Source organism: Bos javanicus, chromosome 2, assembly GCF_032452875.1.
Source record: "Bos javanicus breed banteng chromosome 2, ARS-OSU_banteng_1.0, whole genome shotgun sequence".
Lineage (NCBI taxonomy): Eukaryota > Metazoa > Chordata > Mammalia > Artiodactyla > Bovidae > Bos > Bos javanicus.
Window position 1 is genome coordinate 80,024,720 of NC_083869.1, and position 17,339 is coordinate 80,042,058.

A 17,339-nucleotide genomic window follows, 5' to 3' on the forward strand; every position below is an offset into this window, starting at 1 on the left:
ATGCGGAGCAAAAGGTCAGTGAAAGTTTCCTTGTACTTCCCCTCCTGCACTTTTTCTTTTAAACTCAGGTTGTATTATGTTTCAGATTTGAATGTGATAGTGATCACTGATTATATCAGGATGTGTGGTACAAGGAGTATACTGGCCAGCATTCCTTTCCACACTGCATAAGCGGATATCATTCATTAACTTGGTGACTGTTATCTGCTGAATCATACAACCATCACTGTTTCTAAGCTCCCCATTGTGTGTGAGCATTTGTTCAAATGTCCCAAACGTGAGGCTGGCCGTGTTGCTGTTGCACAGCGTGTCCCTGTCACGGGCTCTGAAGTTGATTTCGTGTCTTGAAGTAAGTAGTACAGTTTGCTTGTGGAGTGTAACTGGGTGAGTGGCACTGAACAGTTGTTCGTCATCATCATTGAGGTGCCCTGTGAGGCGAGGGCAGCATAGTGGGATTCTTGGTGCTATGGGGAGAGCCTGGGTTTTGCAGGCTTTCACAGGTGAAGGACACATGGTCATTCTGCCTTTCTCATCCCCACCTTCTGCTGTCTCTCTCAAGGGTGTTGGCAGCCCACCTTAGACAAAGCTGCTGCCCTTGGTTTGAGTGGTGAGAGTGATTGAGACAGTTGTAGGTGTGACAGTTGTAGGTCCAGAGGAAGAAGGTCTTCAGGTGTGTAGTCAGTGCTGGGCTCATCCCAGGTAATTCTGTCATATGGTGGGTGAGCAGTAAGTGAGCTTCATGAAAGGATGAAGTAAACTGGAGCATTTGTTTCTGTTTTTCATGTAGGTACTTTCTTCTAGGCTTGAGGAATTAGGATTAGTTAGTGTCTCAATGCGGAGAAGGCAATGGCACCCCACTCCAGTACTCTTGCCTGGAAAATCCCATGGACGGAGCAGCCTGGTAGGCTGTAGTCCATTGGGTCGCTAAGAGTCGGACACGACTGAACGACTTCACTTCACTTTTCACTTTCATGCATTGGAGAAGGAAATGGCAACCCACTCCAGTGTTCTTGCCTGGAGAATCCCAGGGACAGGGGAGCCTGGTGGGCTGCCGTCTCTGGGGTCTCAGAGAGTCAGACATGACTGAAGAGACTTAGCAGCAGCAGCAGTGTCTCAGTGAAGACTCTGCCCAGGCACTGAGTTCTTTCTTCTAAAACTGTGCTGGTACTCTTAGGACCCCAGAGGAGCTTGGTCCATGATGAGTGCCATCATATACTTTTATCCTTACCTGTTTTGTTTATTCTGTCTGCTGCCTTGGATGTCAGTATTTATTGATTGAAATGTTCAGTCCTTAGACAGGAGGACTATTACACAATCCTTTTTTGAATTTTATCTCACTTGTGCTTTTCAGTTTCAGTTTTTTTTGGCTAAATATGAAGTCTTCAGTACTCGCAATCTGTGATTTGAGGGCATTTGCAGTTGTCCAAGTCAAGTAAGAGCTGAAGATGAAATCTCTGCAGCATCTTGTTCTTAATAATTTTTGTATTTACATGTTTTTGTTCTTTCTGTCAACTTTATGTATCCTCTTAACCTATCTCTTCATTCTTACAAATGGCCTCATGTATTTGGAGCACCCTAGGACGTCCCTGTTCATTGAATCTACACTTTTTAACTCTCCCTAAACTCCTCCTCTTGTGCTGGTAAGGTTTCCAGAAATACGAGTTAAGAAGTTCAGGGAAAAGTCCCTGTGAAATTGCACACTGTACTCTCCGTTACTAATTTTTTGGATAATGTTTAGATTTCAGTCTGATGGTAAATCGAATGTGTCTGTTCTCTAGAATTAGTGCTCAATAATGGGATCACTGATGCATAATTTTATAAGTAAATTTGGCCTTTGACCACAGAATCCAGACCCTCTTTTATATTGCTGGTCAGTGATAAACAGCACTCTAGGTAGGAATATTCTCTGCAGTTGTACTTTGCCACTCTCTGTTTCTGCCACAGTGGTACCTTTCTGGTTGGCTTGCTGGTATTCATCCCTTCTTTTCTCCCTGTCTGCCTCCCTCCCTTCCTGAAAATTTGATAATGTGTCAATTACAGCATGAAAAAATTATCCAGCATCAATGAAAGTATACTGTCAGATAACACCAGATTCCATTAAATGAGAACCACCTTTCATTCTTTAAGACTTCAAGAGATCAAAGAGGTTTGCTTCTCTTATGCCAGGTAGCACTGGGGTCAGATGGCTTGATTTCAAGTCTTTCTTAAGCACTTGAACTATCAGTTTTTTCATCTGTGAAGTTATACCTTACAAAATGATGAGGAGGATTCAATGAAATAATGTCTATAAAGCACATAGCATAAAATATCAAAAATATTTAATTTGTTATCATTATAACTCTTCAGTGAATTCTTAACTGAATGGCTGCATTTCCTTACTTGGACTTGTAATACTACATATTGAAGAACCTAATGTCATCAGGTTGCACTAGTGGTAAAGAACCCTCCTGCTGATTCAGGAGATGCAGGAAACTTGGGTTTGATCCCTGGATGGAAAGATCCTCTGGAGGGGATGGCAAACCACTCTGGCATTCATGGCTAGAGAATCCCATGGACAGAGGAGCCTGGCAGGCTACAGTCCATAGGATTGCAAGGAGTTGGACATGACTGAAGCAACTTAGCATGCATGCAGTGTCATCATATATAAAATCAAGAGAATATTATTATAAAAGCTGTGTTGTCTTTAATCAGCTTGTTGATTGTCTTGTTGAACTTATTTTGCATATTCACTATTGTTCAACTGGAAGCTGGTTTGTTTAATTTAGTGGTTCTAGATAGAGTTGTGCTTCTTCCTGAAAGTAGAACTGAAAATGTAGCTTCTGTTATTACTTTATTAGTACAAAACAGAAAATGAAAAAGAAAGTTGAGGGGGAAGAGAAAGAAGCACAGTGTATATGAAAGTGAGATTAATGCTGTATTATGCTTTTGATTCTTTTTCTCTTTAGATCTTTTAGAGAAATCTCGAGTTGTTAAGCAGCCAAGAGGCGAAAGAAACTTCCATGTGTTTTATCAGCTGCTTTCTGGTGCCTCTGAAGAGCTTCTCAGTAAGTCCCTGTTTTTGTGTTTTAATTTAATTTTTACTGTTGCAACATCCAAAGAAGAAGTGTCCCTTATGATTTTCCTCTTTTTCTCTTAAAATTTTTCCATGATTCCACTTGAAGGGAAGAACACGATGGGTTGGCTTCTACCGCCTTGCAGTCTTTGGTATCTGTCTCTGTAGTACCTCACCAGGTACTGGAACATGTCTCAGATGCGTTGCTAAAAGAGCTAAAAGTTGGGGGAGGGACTTGTTATCAATAAAAAAAAAATAAAATGGAAGACTATAATTTGTGTTTCAGATGGGTTGCTAAAAGACCTAAAAATTGGGGGAGAGGCTCATTATCTATTAAAAAAAAAAAAATGGAAGAATATAATTAGTCCACTTGGAGAGAAGTTAGCAGGGAGCAGTACATGAGTATAATCATATAAAAACATACTACTCAGTGACAATTTAAAAATAGTGGAAAAGACATTTGCAACTGATATAAGAGATAAAAATATGACCTTTAGATATTTTAGAGAATTATTATAAGTCCATCAGGAGAGTATCCAGTAGTCAGTAACTAAGTGATGAAAAGTTTTGAACAAATAGTTTAAACAAAAAGAGCTACGGAAAATCAACACACTTGGGGAAAAAATTACCCTCATACTCAGTTCAGTTCAGTCGCTCAGTCATGTCCGATGCTTTGCGATCCTGTGGACTGCAGCACGCCAAGCCTCCCTGTCTATCACCAACTCCCGGAGTTTACTCAAACTCAAGTCCATTGAGTTGGTGATGCCATCCAACCATCTCATCCTCTGTCATCCCCTTCTCCTCCCACCTTCAGCCTTTCCCAGCACCAGGGTCTTTTCCAATGAGTCAGTTCTTCATATCAGGTGGCCAAAGTATTGGAGTTTCAGCTTCAATATCAGTCCGTTCAATGACTGTTCAGGACTGATTTCCTTTAGGATGGACTGGTTGGATCTCCGTGCAGTCCAAGGGACTCTCAAGAGTCTTCTCCAACACCACAGTTCAAAAGCATCAATTCTTCGGCACTCAGCCATCTTCACAGTCCAACTCTCACATCCATACGTGATTACTAGAAAAACCATAGCCTTGACTAGTTGGACCTTTGTTGACAAAGTAATGTCTCTGCTTTTTAATATGCTGTCTAGGTTGGTCATAACTTTTCTTCCAAGGAGCAAGCATCTTTTAATTTCATGGCTGCAATCACCATCTGTAGTGGTTTTGGAGCCCCAAAAAATGAAATCTGTCACTGTTTCCACTGTTTCCCCAGCTATTTGCCATGAAGTGATGGGACCAGATGCCATGATCTTCGTTTTCTGAATGTTGAGTTTTAAGCCAACTTTTTCATTCTCCTTTTTTACTTTCATCAAGAGGTTCTTTAGTCCTTCTTCACTTTCTGCCATAAGGCTGGTGTCATCTGCATATCTGAGGTTATTGATATTTCTCCTGGCAATCTTGATTCCAGCTTGTGCTTCATCCAGCCTGGCATTTCTCATGATGTACTCTGCATATAAGTTAAATAGGCAGGATGACAGTATACAGCCCTGACATATTCCTTTCCTAATTTGGAACCTGTTGATCCATGTCCAGTTCTAACTGTTGCTTCCTGACCTGCATGCAGATTTCTCAGGAGGCAGGTCAGGTGGTCTGGTATTCTCATCTCTTGAAGAATTTTCCACAGTTTGTTGTGATCCCCACAGTCAAAGGCTTTGGCATAGTCAATAAAGCAGAAGTAGATGTTAATTATCAATAAATGTAAATTGAAGCAGCACTGAAGTAGCCCCTGCACATATATTAGCTAAAGTTATTGAAGAGGATAAAGCTGGCAGAGTTGTCAGGACTGATCGATCTGTCTAGAGCTTCTGAGTATCACTTCAAAGTGAGGACTTTTTCCTGGGGGACTAGTTGGCAAAGCAGAAGAAGTCATAAAATGATCAGACTTTGCTGCCCAGGCACACCACTTTTTGGATTACATCCCAATGGAATCGTTCAAAAGAATCCAAAAAATATTTTGTGTGAAGACATTAATCACTGGCTTTTATTTATTATAACAAACTGGAGAAAATCCAAGTGTCCAACAGTGGGAGAATCACTAGGCAGACATCATATGTTATAAGGAAACAGCGCATTGAAGATAAATATCCAAATATGGAAAGGGCCTGCAAAAAAAAAAGTTTGCAATATGTACACATGATAAAGCTGATTTTGGTCAAATACTATTACTTATATATTTGAGTTGATACCATTTATTTCTGTTCTTTTGGTTCAATGCATAGTATGAAAGTCTTTTATCTGAAGGGTTAAAGGAATGAGATGTTAAAGATGATTAGATTTATTGAAGTAACTTATCAACTCGTATGTGTGATTCAATAGATAAGCTTAAACTTGAGCGGGATTTCAGCAGATACAACTACCTGAGTCTGGACTCGGCCAAAGTTAATGGAGTGGATGATGCAGCAAATTTCAGAACCGTTAGGGTAAGATGTAATGCTTTTATTACTCTTTAAAATGGGTAATGTTATATTGCTCAATCAGAATTGTTAAAGTTTGGACTTTTCTTTGATTCCTAACTCATGCTCCCAAAGGTTTTATAATTATAGAATTTATTGTATTTTTATTAGTTTGATATTTTACTAGCTCAATAGTCATACGGTATTGAGAAGGCCAGGCTTTATTGGAGCATGCAATTTTACTGTTTATCAAAAGGAGCTTTCTTATCTATTTTGGGGTTTGACTTTTTATTTTGTACTGAAATTCCAAATGTATTTATAACCAATGCTCAGTAGTTAATTTCCACATGTGAAAACTGTCCTACAATTATGTTAAGTCAAATCTATTTTTCAGACAGAAAGTCATGTTTATATATAGTTTTTGAAAAATCCTCCATAAAACAGAATAATTAGCATTTGTGTTCATTAGAAAAAAAAATTATTTTAAATTAAATTCTGCTTTCTATGTTTCTGAGGCACTTGGAAAGTTGCTTCTATTAGGAAATGATCCTGCTAACTGTTATTTACTTCCAGATGATACAGCTGCAATAGTGGCAGGGGTGGGCATAGGCTGGATTATAGATAAAATAAGATTGGTATCAGTTCATCTTTAGGGGTGAGTGAATATAACATGTGGTTCTTTTCCTGCTCTCTAGACTTGTGTATGTTTGAAATTTCTAGAATGATAAATCTTATAGTACTCCCATTGCTGTGTAACCTAGTCATTATAAATAAATAGGTAGATTGACTGGGGTGGGGGGAAGTAAATAAGTAAGCAAGCAAACTGGGCTGTTCTCCAAAAAGAAAACGTTTCTTGAGAGTATCATTTTTTCTAAGTTGTCTGAACAGCCTCATATGGAAGCCTGTTGATCCCTGGTCATGATTTTAAGTTTGGGACCAGTTCTGTGATTACTTTGCTTGGCAAATCATTGGCACACAATAAAAATTTATGACTGGACGAATGTTCCTTATTACCCATAGTTCCTGGAATTGAGCACTTCACCTTTGCAAACCACAGTTTTTCTCATATGTAAAATAAATGAGGAGGTTTTTTGGTCGGGGATTACGTAAGGTTTTTTGCTTGGTTTTGTTTCTAGCAGCAGAACACCAGTATGAAAACACACACACACACAGCTGCTGACACACACACGTGCGCGCACACACACACACACACACAGAGCTGCTGTGGTTGGAATTGGAGTGGGAACCGAGGGCTCAGCTCTCCACCTTCTCTCCCTCTATCTTCCTCTTTGCCACAGCCCGTGAAATACCCCAGGGCTCCTTGAATCAGAATTTGAAACCACTGAGCAAGATAGAGCCCCTCATTGGTGCTGATTCAGTTCATTCATTGTTAGGTTGGCCACAAAGTTCGTTCAGATTTTTCCATATGATGTTAGTTTTGCCTTTTGGAAAGTTTACTCTGGGACACTTTGTCTTTTTGATTTTTTTTCAGAGGTGAGTCTGTTTTATGATTTTTTTTTTTTAAATAATAGAGAACTGCAGACAGTAAACAGTTGCTTTTTCTCCCCTAGAATGCCATGCAGATTGTGGGTTTCATGGACCATGAAGCTGAGTCTGTGTTGGAGGTGGTGGCTGCGGTGTTGAAGCTGGGGAACATTGAGTTCAAGCCTGAATCGCGAGTGAATGGCTTAGATGAAAGCAAGATCAAAGATAAAAATGGTAAGTCAGTGGAGGACGGGCCCTGTTGAGCAAAACTGACTTTGAACTTCTGCCCAGTTTTTAATGTAGAAAGTAAAACTTACTTTGAGTTGAAAAAACTTTCTAGTGAAACCGAGCAGAAATGTAATTACAGCTCAGTCTGAAGTCTTTTAATTTATATATTTTACACTGATTGATTTGAAAATGATTTAGAAAGAACGCTGTAAGCCTTGAAAGTGATTGATTATTAGCAGCAGATATGCAGTAACTCTTTGTGACCATTCCCCCTACAACAGAGTTAAAAGAAATTTGCGAGCTGACCGGCATTGACCAGTCAGTTCTAGAGCGAGCTTTCAGCTTCCGAACGGTTGAGGCCAAGCAAGAGAAAGTTTCAACTACACTGAATGTGGCTCAGGTGGGTGAAACATAATGTCTAGAAGGGAGTTTTTAAAGTCTTCAGAATCTTGTATAAGTGGAAACAAAAATTTTATTTTTCAGACTATTATCCTGTCGTATTATATTCTAGGCATTGTTTTAGGCACTAGGGGTACAGAGTAAACTAAACACACAAAGATCCCTGCCTTTGTGGAGCTTAAAATTTTGTCAGGAGGAGCCAGACAAAGCAGTAGACCTAGAAAATTCATATAGCAAGCTAGCCAGTGATAAGTGCAATGAACAGAGAAGAAAGTAGAGCAGAGTAAGGGAGACCCATAGTGTTCAGGGCAGAGGGGTTGAGTGAGCTGAGAAATAGCTGGACAGTTGTGAGCACAGGTGGTATGATCTGCCTTGTAAGGGGTCGTTCTGGTTGCAGTATAGACAGCAGAGTGTAAGGGACAGAGGGTGTCTTAGTCACTTTGGCTGCTTTAACAGAATACTGTATTCTCTTTAAACAAAAACAGTTATTTTTCACAGTTCTTGAGGCTGGAAGGCTGAGATTAGAGTGCCAACATAGTCGAATTTGTGCTGAGGGCCCTCTTCCTTATATACAGACACCTGCCTACTTACTGTGTCCTCACATGGCAGAGAGAAGGAGTCAGCAAATGTGAGCTTTGGTGTCTTCATCCCTTTTTAAGGATACCTGTCCCATTATGGGGACTCCAGCCTCACCACCACATCTAAATCTAACTGCCTTTTAAAGGCCCCCACCTCCAAATACCGTCACACTGGGGCTTCAACATATGGATTTGGGGGAGGGGGATACACATTCATAACTCAGGGGAGTGCGCATTTGTGTGCTAACCCAGAGTCGATAGTGGCTTTTGAACCAGATGGCGGCAGTGGAATGAGAAGTATATTTTGAAAGGGGATGCAATAAGATTTGCTGATGCGTTGATATGTGTGAGATGAAAGACAGAGAAGAGTCAAGGGTGACTCCCAACATTTTTGGCCCAAGCACCATTATTGATTTGGAGAAGACAGTGGGGGAAGCTGGCTGTGGTTAAATGACCAGATTGGCTTCCCTGCCTTTCTTACTGTTCACCCTCCACCCTCCACACTTAGGCCAGTGGAGTCTTTCTAAGACACAAGTCTGAGTTGCTTATGTCTTTTCTCCTTTGGTTCAAGGATGGATGAACAGATGTATTCCAGCATGCTTGTATATGTAGGAGCTTGTATAGACCTTTTCAGTATAAACCCTTTGTTCTATGGCTTAGACACTGTCCCACCAGTCACTGTTGATCTGGGCTAGAATTAAACGGTTAACTCAGGATTTTTCCCACTCAGGCCTGTTCTGTCTAGCTGTATTTTCATCCTCCTTGTAAGTAGCCTTAAGCATCTGCAAGACATAGAGTGGGCTTAGTCTGTCTCTCTACTGCTCTGAGCTAGACTTTCTTACTAACCCAAAACACATACATGCTTTTAGCTTTCTTTCAACATTGATTTCTTACTTAAGATGAGCAGTTTTGACTATGAAAATACTATACCTTTATAATTATGTAAATTTGAGGTGTAACAGTCCTTTTCTAGCTATAACTGCTATGTGTCCTTCTTCCTAAGTTACTACTACTGCTACGATGTCTGTCCTTGTCCACCTCACTCATTCAAAGTCAGATGGTGAGTCACTTGCCTCATCAAGAAAAATTGGTTGAGAGCCCACACAGCGGAAGCCTCCGGGTAGACCATTAGTAGGGACATAAGAACATGATTTCTGAGCCAGTCTTTGAATGATTAGATGTATAAAGAATAGACGAAATGGTATTTCAAAAAGAAAAGTGTGAGAGGAGCCAGGTTTGGAGTACATAGTAAAAAGAGTTGATCAGGCTTGGTTAAGGCTATAAATATGTAAAGAGGATTCAGAGCTACATGGCTAGAAATGACGTCAGAGTGGATTGTGTGCAACAGCGGTTCTCCAACTTGAGGGTGCATGAGAATCACCTGGAGGCTTTCTTAGACACGGTTTGCAGGTCATACCCCCTGCAGTGTTTGGTTCAGTAGGTCTGAGGTAGGATGGGAGAATTTGCATTTCTAACAAATTCCCAGTTGCTGCTGCTGCTGCTACTGTCCATCCCGAGGTCCCATTTTGAGAATATTTCAACAGAGGGGGATGGTGAAGTATATAGTGATGCGGTGAGAAAACATCTGTTTAAGAGGCCCTTTAGGAATATTTCATATATATTATATATATATATGGAGTATATATGGATGTATTTCTGTCTTTTTAGTGTGTGTTTTATTCTTGCATTTTAATGATCCTGTACAGAAATCAGACCCAGGTGCCTCTTACATTTATAATTTTGGGTCACCTTGCATTACAGGGTAAAACTTTCCCCCATTCTTTTAACCATTGACATAAAAAATTGGCTTGAGATCTCAGATTATTCAGCTTCTTATTCTAGTTTTTTTATTGGTGTTGTAGGATTCATGGAGTTTGTTTCCACAAGTCTTATGGCCTAAAAGATTTTTATTCCTACAAGATGTGATTTGTTTTATTACCTTTTCCTCATAACTTCAATTCTTGGGCCCCATTATCATCTTTACTGCTCTATGCCTCATTTTCCCCAAGGCATTTAGATCTTTCCCCAGATGGAATGACTAATATTGAAATAACAGAAACTCAAGACAGAGTTATTATTCAGCTTCTACCACATACTTGCGCCTTGGCTCCCAGAGTCCCTGTCATCTGACCCTAAATGACTTCTCCCAGTTTATTCCCTGATAGTTCTCTAAATGCCATACTCATTTCTACCTGGGGTTTTTGCTCCTGCTTATCCATGTAATTGCTAATTCCTTCTGCTGTCTAGATGGTCCTTGAATTGTACCTCATCTAGGAAGCCTTCTGCAATCATAAAGCCCCGATTATTCCTTCTCTGAACTTGTTTTTCTCCTGCAAACTCCTTTAGAACTTGCCCTTTGATTGTTTGACCTCCTATATTCCTCTCTAAGCTCCCGGAAGGTGGGCCCCATGCCATGCATCTCTGTGTCTCCACTTACCCTACTGTCCTGGGTCACTCCTGATACTGGACATCATCTTGGAAGCAGATTCCTCCTGGGGTTTTTCTCTAAGAGCTTCATCAACTGCAGAAACAGTCATGTCATTTGTGCTTAGAATCTGAGATGGCGAGTCTGTGCACTCGGTGTCTTCCCTTATTTCTACACACCTTACTCACGATCCTTATATGGGAATAATCCGTCCTTTGGAGGATGTTACTGTGGAGATGAGGTGGCAGCAGTCAGACCCAAGAAACTACAGGTAGCAAACTGACATCCGTGAGGCCAGATACAGCTCAGTAGGTGTACTTCATTTGATGAATATTTGAGGAAATTGTGGTTTTGGCTTATTTGTTTTTGGCTTATTTGTGTTAGCTTGCTTTTTAAATTTTGAAGTTGAGTTCCTTTAACCTGGAATGCAGTTTCCATCTCGCTTGGACCCCACTATTTCCCATTGATTTCTATTGTGCAGTCCCTAAAACAATCTGAGTTTGAGACTTCTAAATAAGTTTTTGAACAAAACAAGGACGATTAAGATTGTCAGTGGTTACACTTTAAAAAATATAAAGCAGTTTACCAGAATAAGTTGTCAGTATTCATTCAGTTGCATACTGAAACAGTGGTTTGTTTACAGCAGATTGCATACGGTTAGGAGAGCTGGATGATGTGATGATGAAATAGGGTCTGTTTATAAATAAGTAGTGTTTGGAAATGACTTGAACTTATAAGAAGAAAGGGGAAAGGATTAAGAAAGAATTATCTAGGTTTATGAGGCCATAGAAGAGGACAAGGACACTTCAAAATACACCTGCAGACTATGTGCCAAGCACTGTTCTAGGCACTTAAATTATCTATTTAAAAAAAAAAAAACAGAACAAAACCTAGAAGAAAGGGTATTGGAGAAAGACCAGTCTTCTAAATTAAACATTCTGTCTTTGTGTCAGCATTTTATAAACATTTTCTTCTGTGGAATTATTCCCTCTGCCTCCCAGCCCCCACCCCATGTATAGTATCGGACAGTCAGGCTTTATTTTTTTACCAACGTCTAGGTGAATTTTCTAACCCATATTGAAGTAGCTGCCTGAGACTTAGGGAGACGGGTTTGGGATTAGCATGGAAGTATCAGATAAAGGGAAAAGGTACTCTCTTCCCAGCTGTAGTATGTTACCATGGAGTGAGTCTGTTATTAAAGTTGTCACACTTCATTTAAAGAAGAATTGTAGAGAAAGAATGTTCACATAATCTAGTATATTGTGTTCTTTATAAAATAAAAATGATTCATTTGAACTGTAATGCCCAACTTTCTGTTTATAAACAATGGAGTACACACATATGTCTAGTATTAAAAACAGCAACAGAACCTCTTCTTTCCTGGGGCCTATTTCTTCCTGGGCTCCTGCTCCCCGTTTCCAGGCCTGTCCGCAGAGCAATGGTATCAGACGTATCACTAGTACTCCTGCACACCCTTGGCAGCCTGGATGTTTGCTTAGGGTCTGTTAGGTCTCCTGACCAAACCCAACTTTCTCCAACCTTTGTATTCTAAATCAAGGTCAGAGAGACGTCCATGTCTTCTACCTATTCTTTGTTAAGTAGCTGTGAACAGCTTTCAAACAGACAACCAAGTGAAAGCACTTTATTTTTATTATACAAAGTATTATCCAACAACATGTTGTTACACTGCCTATTACGAAAGTTCTTTTAAATGCTCAAAAGACTGATTGATGAAAAATAATTAGAGAGCTCATCAGTCAAAACCATTTTCAGTATATTTCCTTTGAGTTTCCTACATCTAATAGTTAAAAAAATAGTTGTTATTATAATAAATGTATACTTTTTATTATCACAAAGCATAATAGGGATTTTTCATTTCATTATCTGATTTTTATAACAGTCATTCTGTGATGGCTGTGTAACTTCCCTTCCACCAGGTGCTTATTTATTTGTTTACTATGCTTCTGTTGTTGGACATCTAAATTGCCTGTGATTTGTCTCTGTTCTATTAACACTGAGATGAATATCCTTGTGGAGAAAGCCTTTGCAGTGTTTAAAATTAATTTCCTGGGATGCAAAAAAGTATAATAACTGGGTATAAGCCATTTTCCCAGTTTTCTTAATGGCTTGACTGTTCATCCAGAGTACAATAAAAATGCTCTGAAAAGAAATTTGAAATAAAAGTTTTCAATATCATTTTAAAAGATCTTCATTATTTTATTGAAATTAAGCATTGTGGTAATTGTGGGTATTGAGTTTTTCTTTCTTTTTAATAGGCTTATTATGCCCGTGATGCTCTGGCTAAAAACCTCTACAGCAGGTTGTTTTCATGGCTGGTAAATCGAATCAATGAAAGCATTAAGGTACTGAATCTCTATAAACAGATAAATAAATAATTGTAATAAGTGGTATGAAGAATATAAACATTAAGTTAAGGATATTTTAATTTTATAATCAGGTAATTGATTAGCACTTACCGAGATTGTTCCTTGAAAAGCATTTACCTTGCTTAGGATTGAAATTTGTCAGCAGTTCTGTTTTGTTTTGCATGCATGTTATGAGAAATCTCACCAGTGAATAGTCTAATGGTATTTGCAGAGTTACTGCAGAAGAGAGCATCCTGGGTCCTGGCTGTGACTCATCTGGTGACTAGTTATGCACACTTGGCTGCAGAGGTCACTGGATCAGTCTAGCTATAATATGTTCTTCAGGAAAATGAGAGTATTGGACTAGATGGTTTTGAAAGACCCTATGATCTCTTTTTTTATAATTAAGCATCTAATATAGCACCTGATAAAGAAAGCATAATGATTCCTTCTTTAATTATCAGCAAACTCTATGGAAGTGCAGGCCCTCCCCCAACCAATGAGGAGGAAGCAGCAGACAAAGATGAGTTGTAGACACTGCTCTGCTAGTGCTATAATATTGTAAATACTGGACTCAGGAACTTTCGCTAGGAGAAAATTGAGAGAACTTAAGTCTCGAATGTAATTGGAATCTTCACCTTGGAGTGGAGTTGAAAATGCTATAGCCCAAGTGGCTATTTACTGCTTTTCATTAGCAGTTGCTCACATGTCTTGGGGTGGGGGGCAAGGAGGAATTGGCTATCATCAAAAGTGGGTTAAAAAAAAGCTGGGTTAGGGCGTGTGTTCACCTTGAAAATGTTCTATTTAACAATTGGGTCATGTGTATCTGGTGTAGGAACTTTTTTCTACCATAAGTGACACCAATAAATGTTTGTTATTTACAAAAAAAAATAATAATAAAAAATAAAATAAAATAAAATTTTATAATCATATAAAATGATTATCATTTTATAATCAAAATAATAATCATCTATTATTAAAATTATATAAATTAAAATTTATATAATTAAAATATAAAATTAAATATAAGAAAAAGAAATTAAGAAAGACTTTAAATACTAAATTTGTTTAGAGTTTTCAAATAAACACTTTCAAATATAAACTGGCTTTCCTTTTTCATGTGTTTTAAAAAAACCTAAATTCTATTCTTCTAGGCCTGAGACACAATTAACTTGTAATCTATGTCTATAGTCCTTGTTATGCTTTTAGTGTTATATGTAATGCTTAAATTAACCCTTCAATTTGAAACTATTTTTAAGGCACAGACAAAAGTGAGAAAGAAAGTCATGGGTGTTTTGGACATTTATGGCTTCGAAATTTTTGAGGTGAGCTGCCTATTATTGTTATTATTATCTTTATTTTGTGAAACAATTGGAGATTGAATCATGTATTCTATAGACAGCATTTAATATAATTAATATGACTCAATCTACAAATAACTTTTGTAAAGATGTAACAGTTGTATGTGTGTGTGTATGTGTTAAGAGCTGAGATCCAGTATTTTGGAGACTGTGCTGTTTTCTTGTATTAGTATTTGACTTTTGAAATTGCAAATTCAGAATTCTTACTGTGAAATTCCTAACAAAGTATATAGACGTTATGTCTGTAGTTATTAATATTTGTTCATTTGTAGGTTGCTTGAAAATCAGATAGGATGGTGCCGTAAAAAAAGCCAGAAATGGGAGAGCCAGAGGCTGGCTGTGGCCTGGCCAGAGCTGGTTACTTCATCTCTGTAGGACTCAGGCAGAGAGTGTCTGCATTATGTGCTTTGTTGGGTCTTATCCAGGTCTCATCCAACTGTAATCTTATGACTTCTGCTGCACAGATTGAAAGAAATTTTTAGCTAAAAGTTCATAATGAAACTTTTTAAAAGACTCCGTGTTCATTGCAAGTTAAATATTTAAACACGATAGACTTATATTAGAATTTCGTATTTACCCCCTTGCTAACTTTGGCATTTAGAAGCTGTTTTAAGGACCTGATGGCAACCCACTCCAGTGTTCTTGCCTGGAGAATCCCAGGGACGGGGGAGCCTGGTGGGCTGCCATCTCTGGGGTCGCACAGAGTTGGACACGACTGAAGCGACTTAGCAGCAGCAGTAGCAGCAGCAGGCATCCTTAAAGGACTCTCACTTAAAGTGAGACCTAAAGGAGCCTTACTTTTAGGACTGGTATTTTAGTTTGGTTCAGGAAAAATAATGAGTAGATCTTAACTCTCCCCACCAGTAATTTGTGAATTCCTTTAAACAACGAGGCCCTACCCAGAGTGACCACCCGAAGAATTTACATGGTCCAAGTATCAGCGTCACAGGGTCACAAAAAAGACATCAGCTCGCTTCCTGCAGCTCAGCCAGGCCTTTCTAGTAAATGCCTTTTTCTTACAACATTGACTTTGGGGATCATGCCTTCTCCTTGCTTTATCATGTTCCATATTTAACAGCTAGAGGGAAATAATCATTGAGAACTGTCGATATGCAAGAATTGTAGTGTTATGTACATTGTCTGATTTAATTGCCACAATAGTCTCATGGAATGGCTGCTATTATTTCTCCTTTTATAAAAAAAGCAGCAGCAGCAGAGCTTTGAAGGTCAAGTAACTATCCCAAGGTTATGTGGCTACTATATGTCGGACTCAGGACCTAAATCTTAGGCCTCTTTGATAAATAATTTAAAAAGGCCTTCTACTGGGCTTTTCTTTACTTTTCTCCCCAAACTCACATGTTCCCAGTATCTGGAGACAAAGAAAAAACCCAAATGCTTTAAGTCTCTGAAATGCTCCCTATTTCTGCACCTTTGTCATCATGCTAAGCTCCTGGGCATTGTAGGGCGCCTTCCCAGGGTTCATCTGTGTGCTGGTAAAAGAATGCAGGGGACCTTTGTGCTTCCTGCTGCCCTTGAAGACTGCCCTTCAGCACAGTGTTTGCTTATATTGGTGTCCTTTTAGCAGACTCTGAAAAGGAGAGCTCCTGGTCCCTTAGTAAGAGGAAGAATTTGGTATTTGTGCATGAGAAGGATTGCCTGAGTAGACTCAGAAGTCATGGTGCTAAAATTAATTTCTTTCCAGCAAAACCTCAGGTTACTGTCACTTGATGGGCACTAAATGTCAAGTCATTCTTCACCATTGGCAGGGAAAGTGGTTTCTTACCTAGCACATTGCTTATCTTCATTTAGATGGTTTCATGTGCAGGGCAAAAGTGGAGATCTCACTAGAAAGTTAGAAAAAAAACTCTATTCATTGATATTTCTCAAATCAAATTAATTTTATTTTTGCTTTGGCAGAAAAAATTCATTGATCCTTGTCAATGGGCGAGCGTTTAGTGTCATGTCACAGTACATGGATCCTTTTTTTAAATAAGATAGTGGAGTCACGATAGAACACTGGGTTGGCTTCATCTTCCAGTAAGCTCTAATTAGCCTTGGGGAGACCTGCCATGCCCTGTCCTCCTGAGTTAAACCTCATGAGCAGTTTGACCATGTGTAAGTGAGGGAGTCATTTCCCCAGGGTTTATTCAGTACCTCCAGTGAGCCAGAATGCTGGTGGTAAGCAAGGCAAAGATGTTCCTTGCCTGCATGGAGCTTATGGTCTTGGTCCTAAGATGGAGAGTCTGTTGCTGGCTGAGGACACATCCTCTCTTTGGTAGGAAGCTCTAATCAGGAAATTAGATTTCTTCTTTAAAATGTTTATTATAGACCTAATTCGGCTTCCCTGGTGGCACAGTGGTAAAGAATCTGCCTACCAATGCAGGAGACACAGATTTGATTCCTCAGTTAGGAAGATCCTTTGCTAAAAGAAATGGCAACCCACTCCAGTATTCTTGCCTGGAGAATTACGTGGGACAGAGGAGGCTGGTGGGCTACAATCCATGCGGACACAAAGAGTCTGACACAATTTAGTGACTAAACCAACGAACAACAAACAAGCAGACCTAATCATAACAGAATTTAGATGTTCCAAGTGGAAACTTCCTGTAACTTAGCACTGATTGGAACACCCTTTAGCAATCCAGGAATATTTTTCATTTATGGTTAATTCAGGTTTTTCTACAAGCCTACCTTTCCGAACATGCTTTCCTTCTGCAAGTTTTATCACCATTTTTCTCAACGTTGTTATAGTTATGGACTTTCTGAAAATGCCTGAATTATGTTTCTAAATGCCTTCCTTTCTTCAGAAGAAAGTTCTGAAGTTCTCACGGCTAATTAGAGCTTACTGGAAGATGAAGGCAACCCAATGTTCTATCATGACTCCAGTTCAGTAGTTCTCAAACTTAGCTACACGTTGGACTCACCTGGGGAACTTTGGAAAATTCAACTATCCGGGCTGCACCCCAGACCAATAGATCAGAACTTTTGGGTGTGGGATCCA

General features: G+C 39.2%; 1 protein-coding gene across 6 annotated transcripts in view; it reads left to right on the plus strand.

The window, feature by feature from the left end:
- The window catches only part of MYO1B (myosin IB), a 200,084-nt gene that overhangs the window by 135,715 nt on the left and 47,030 nt on the right, over positions 1-17,339 (plus strand). For all 6 annotated transcript variants that reach the window (XM_061440561.1, XM_061440580.1, XM_061440571.1 and 3 more), the window contains 6 exons: positions 2,946-3,044; positions 5,420-5,523; positions 7,068-7,215; positions 7,491-7,609; positions 12,888-12,974; positions 14,237-14,302. In XM_061440561.1, coding sequence (XP_061296545.1) covers positions 2,946-3,044; positions 5,420-5,523; positions 7,068-7,215; positions 7,491-7,609; positions 12,888-12,974; positions 14,237-14,302 — 623 coding nt within the window. The remainder of the gene's footprint in view (positions 1-2,945; positions 3,045-5,419; positions 5,524-7,067; positions 7,216-7,490; positions 7,610-12,887; positions 12,975-14,236; positions 14,303-17,339) is intronic.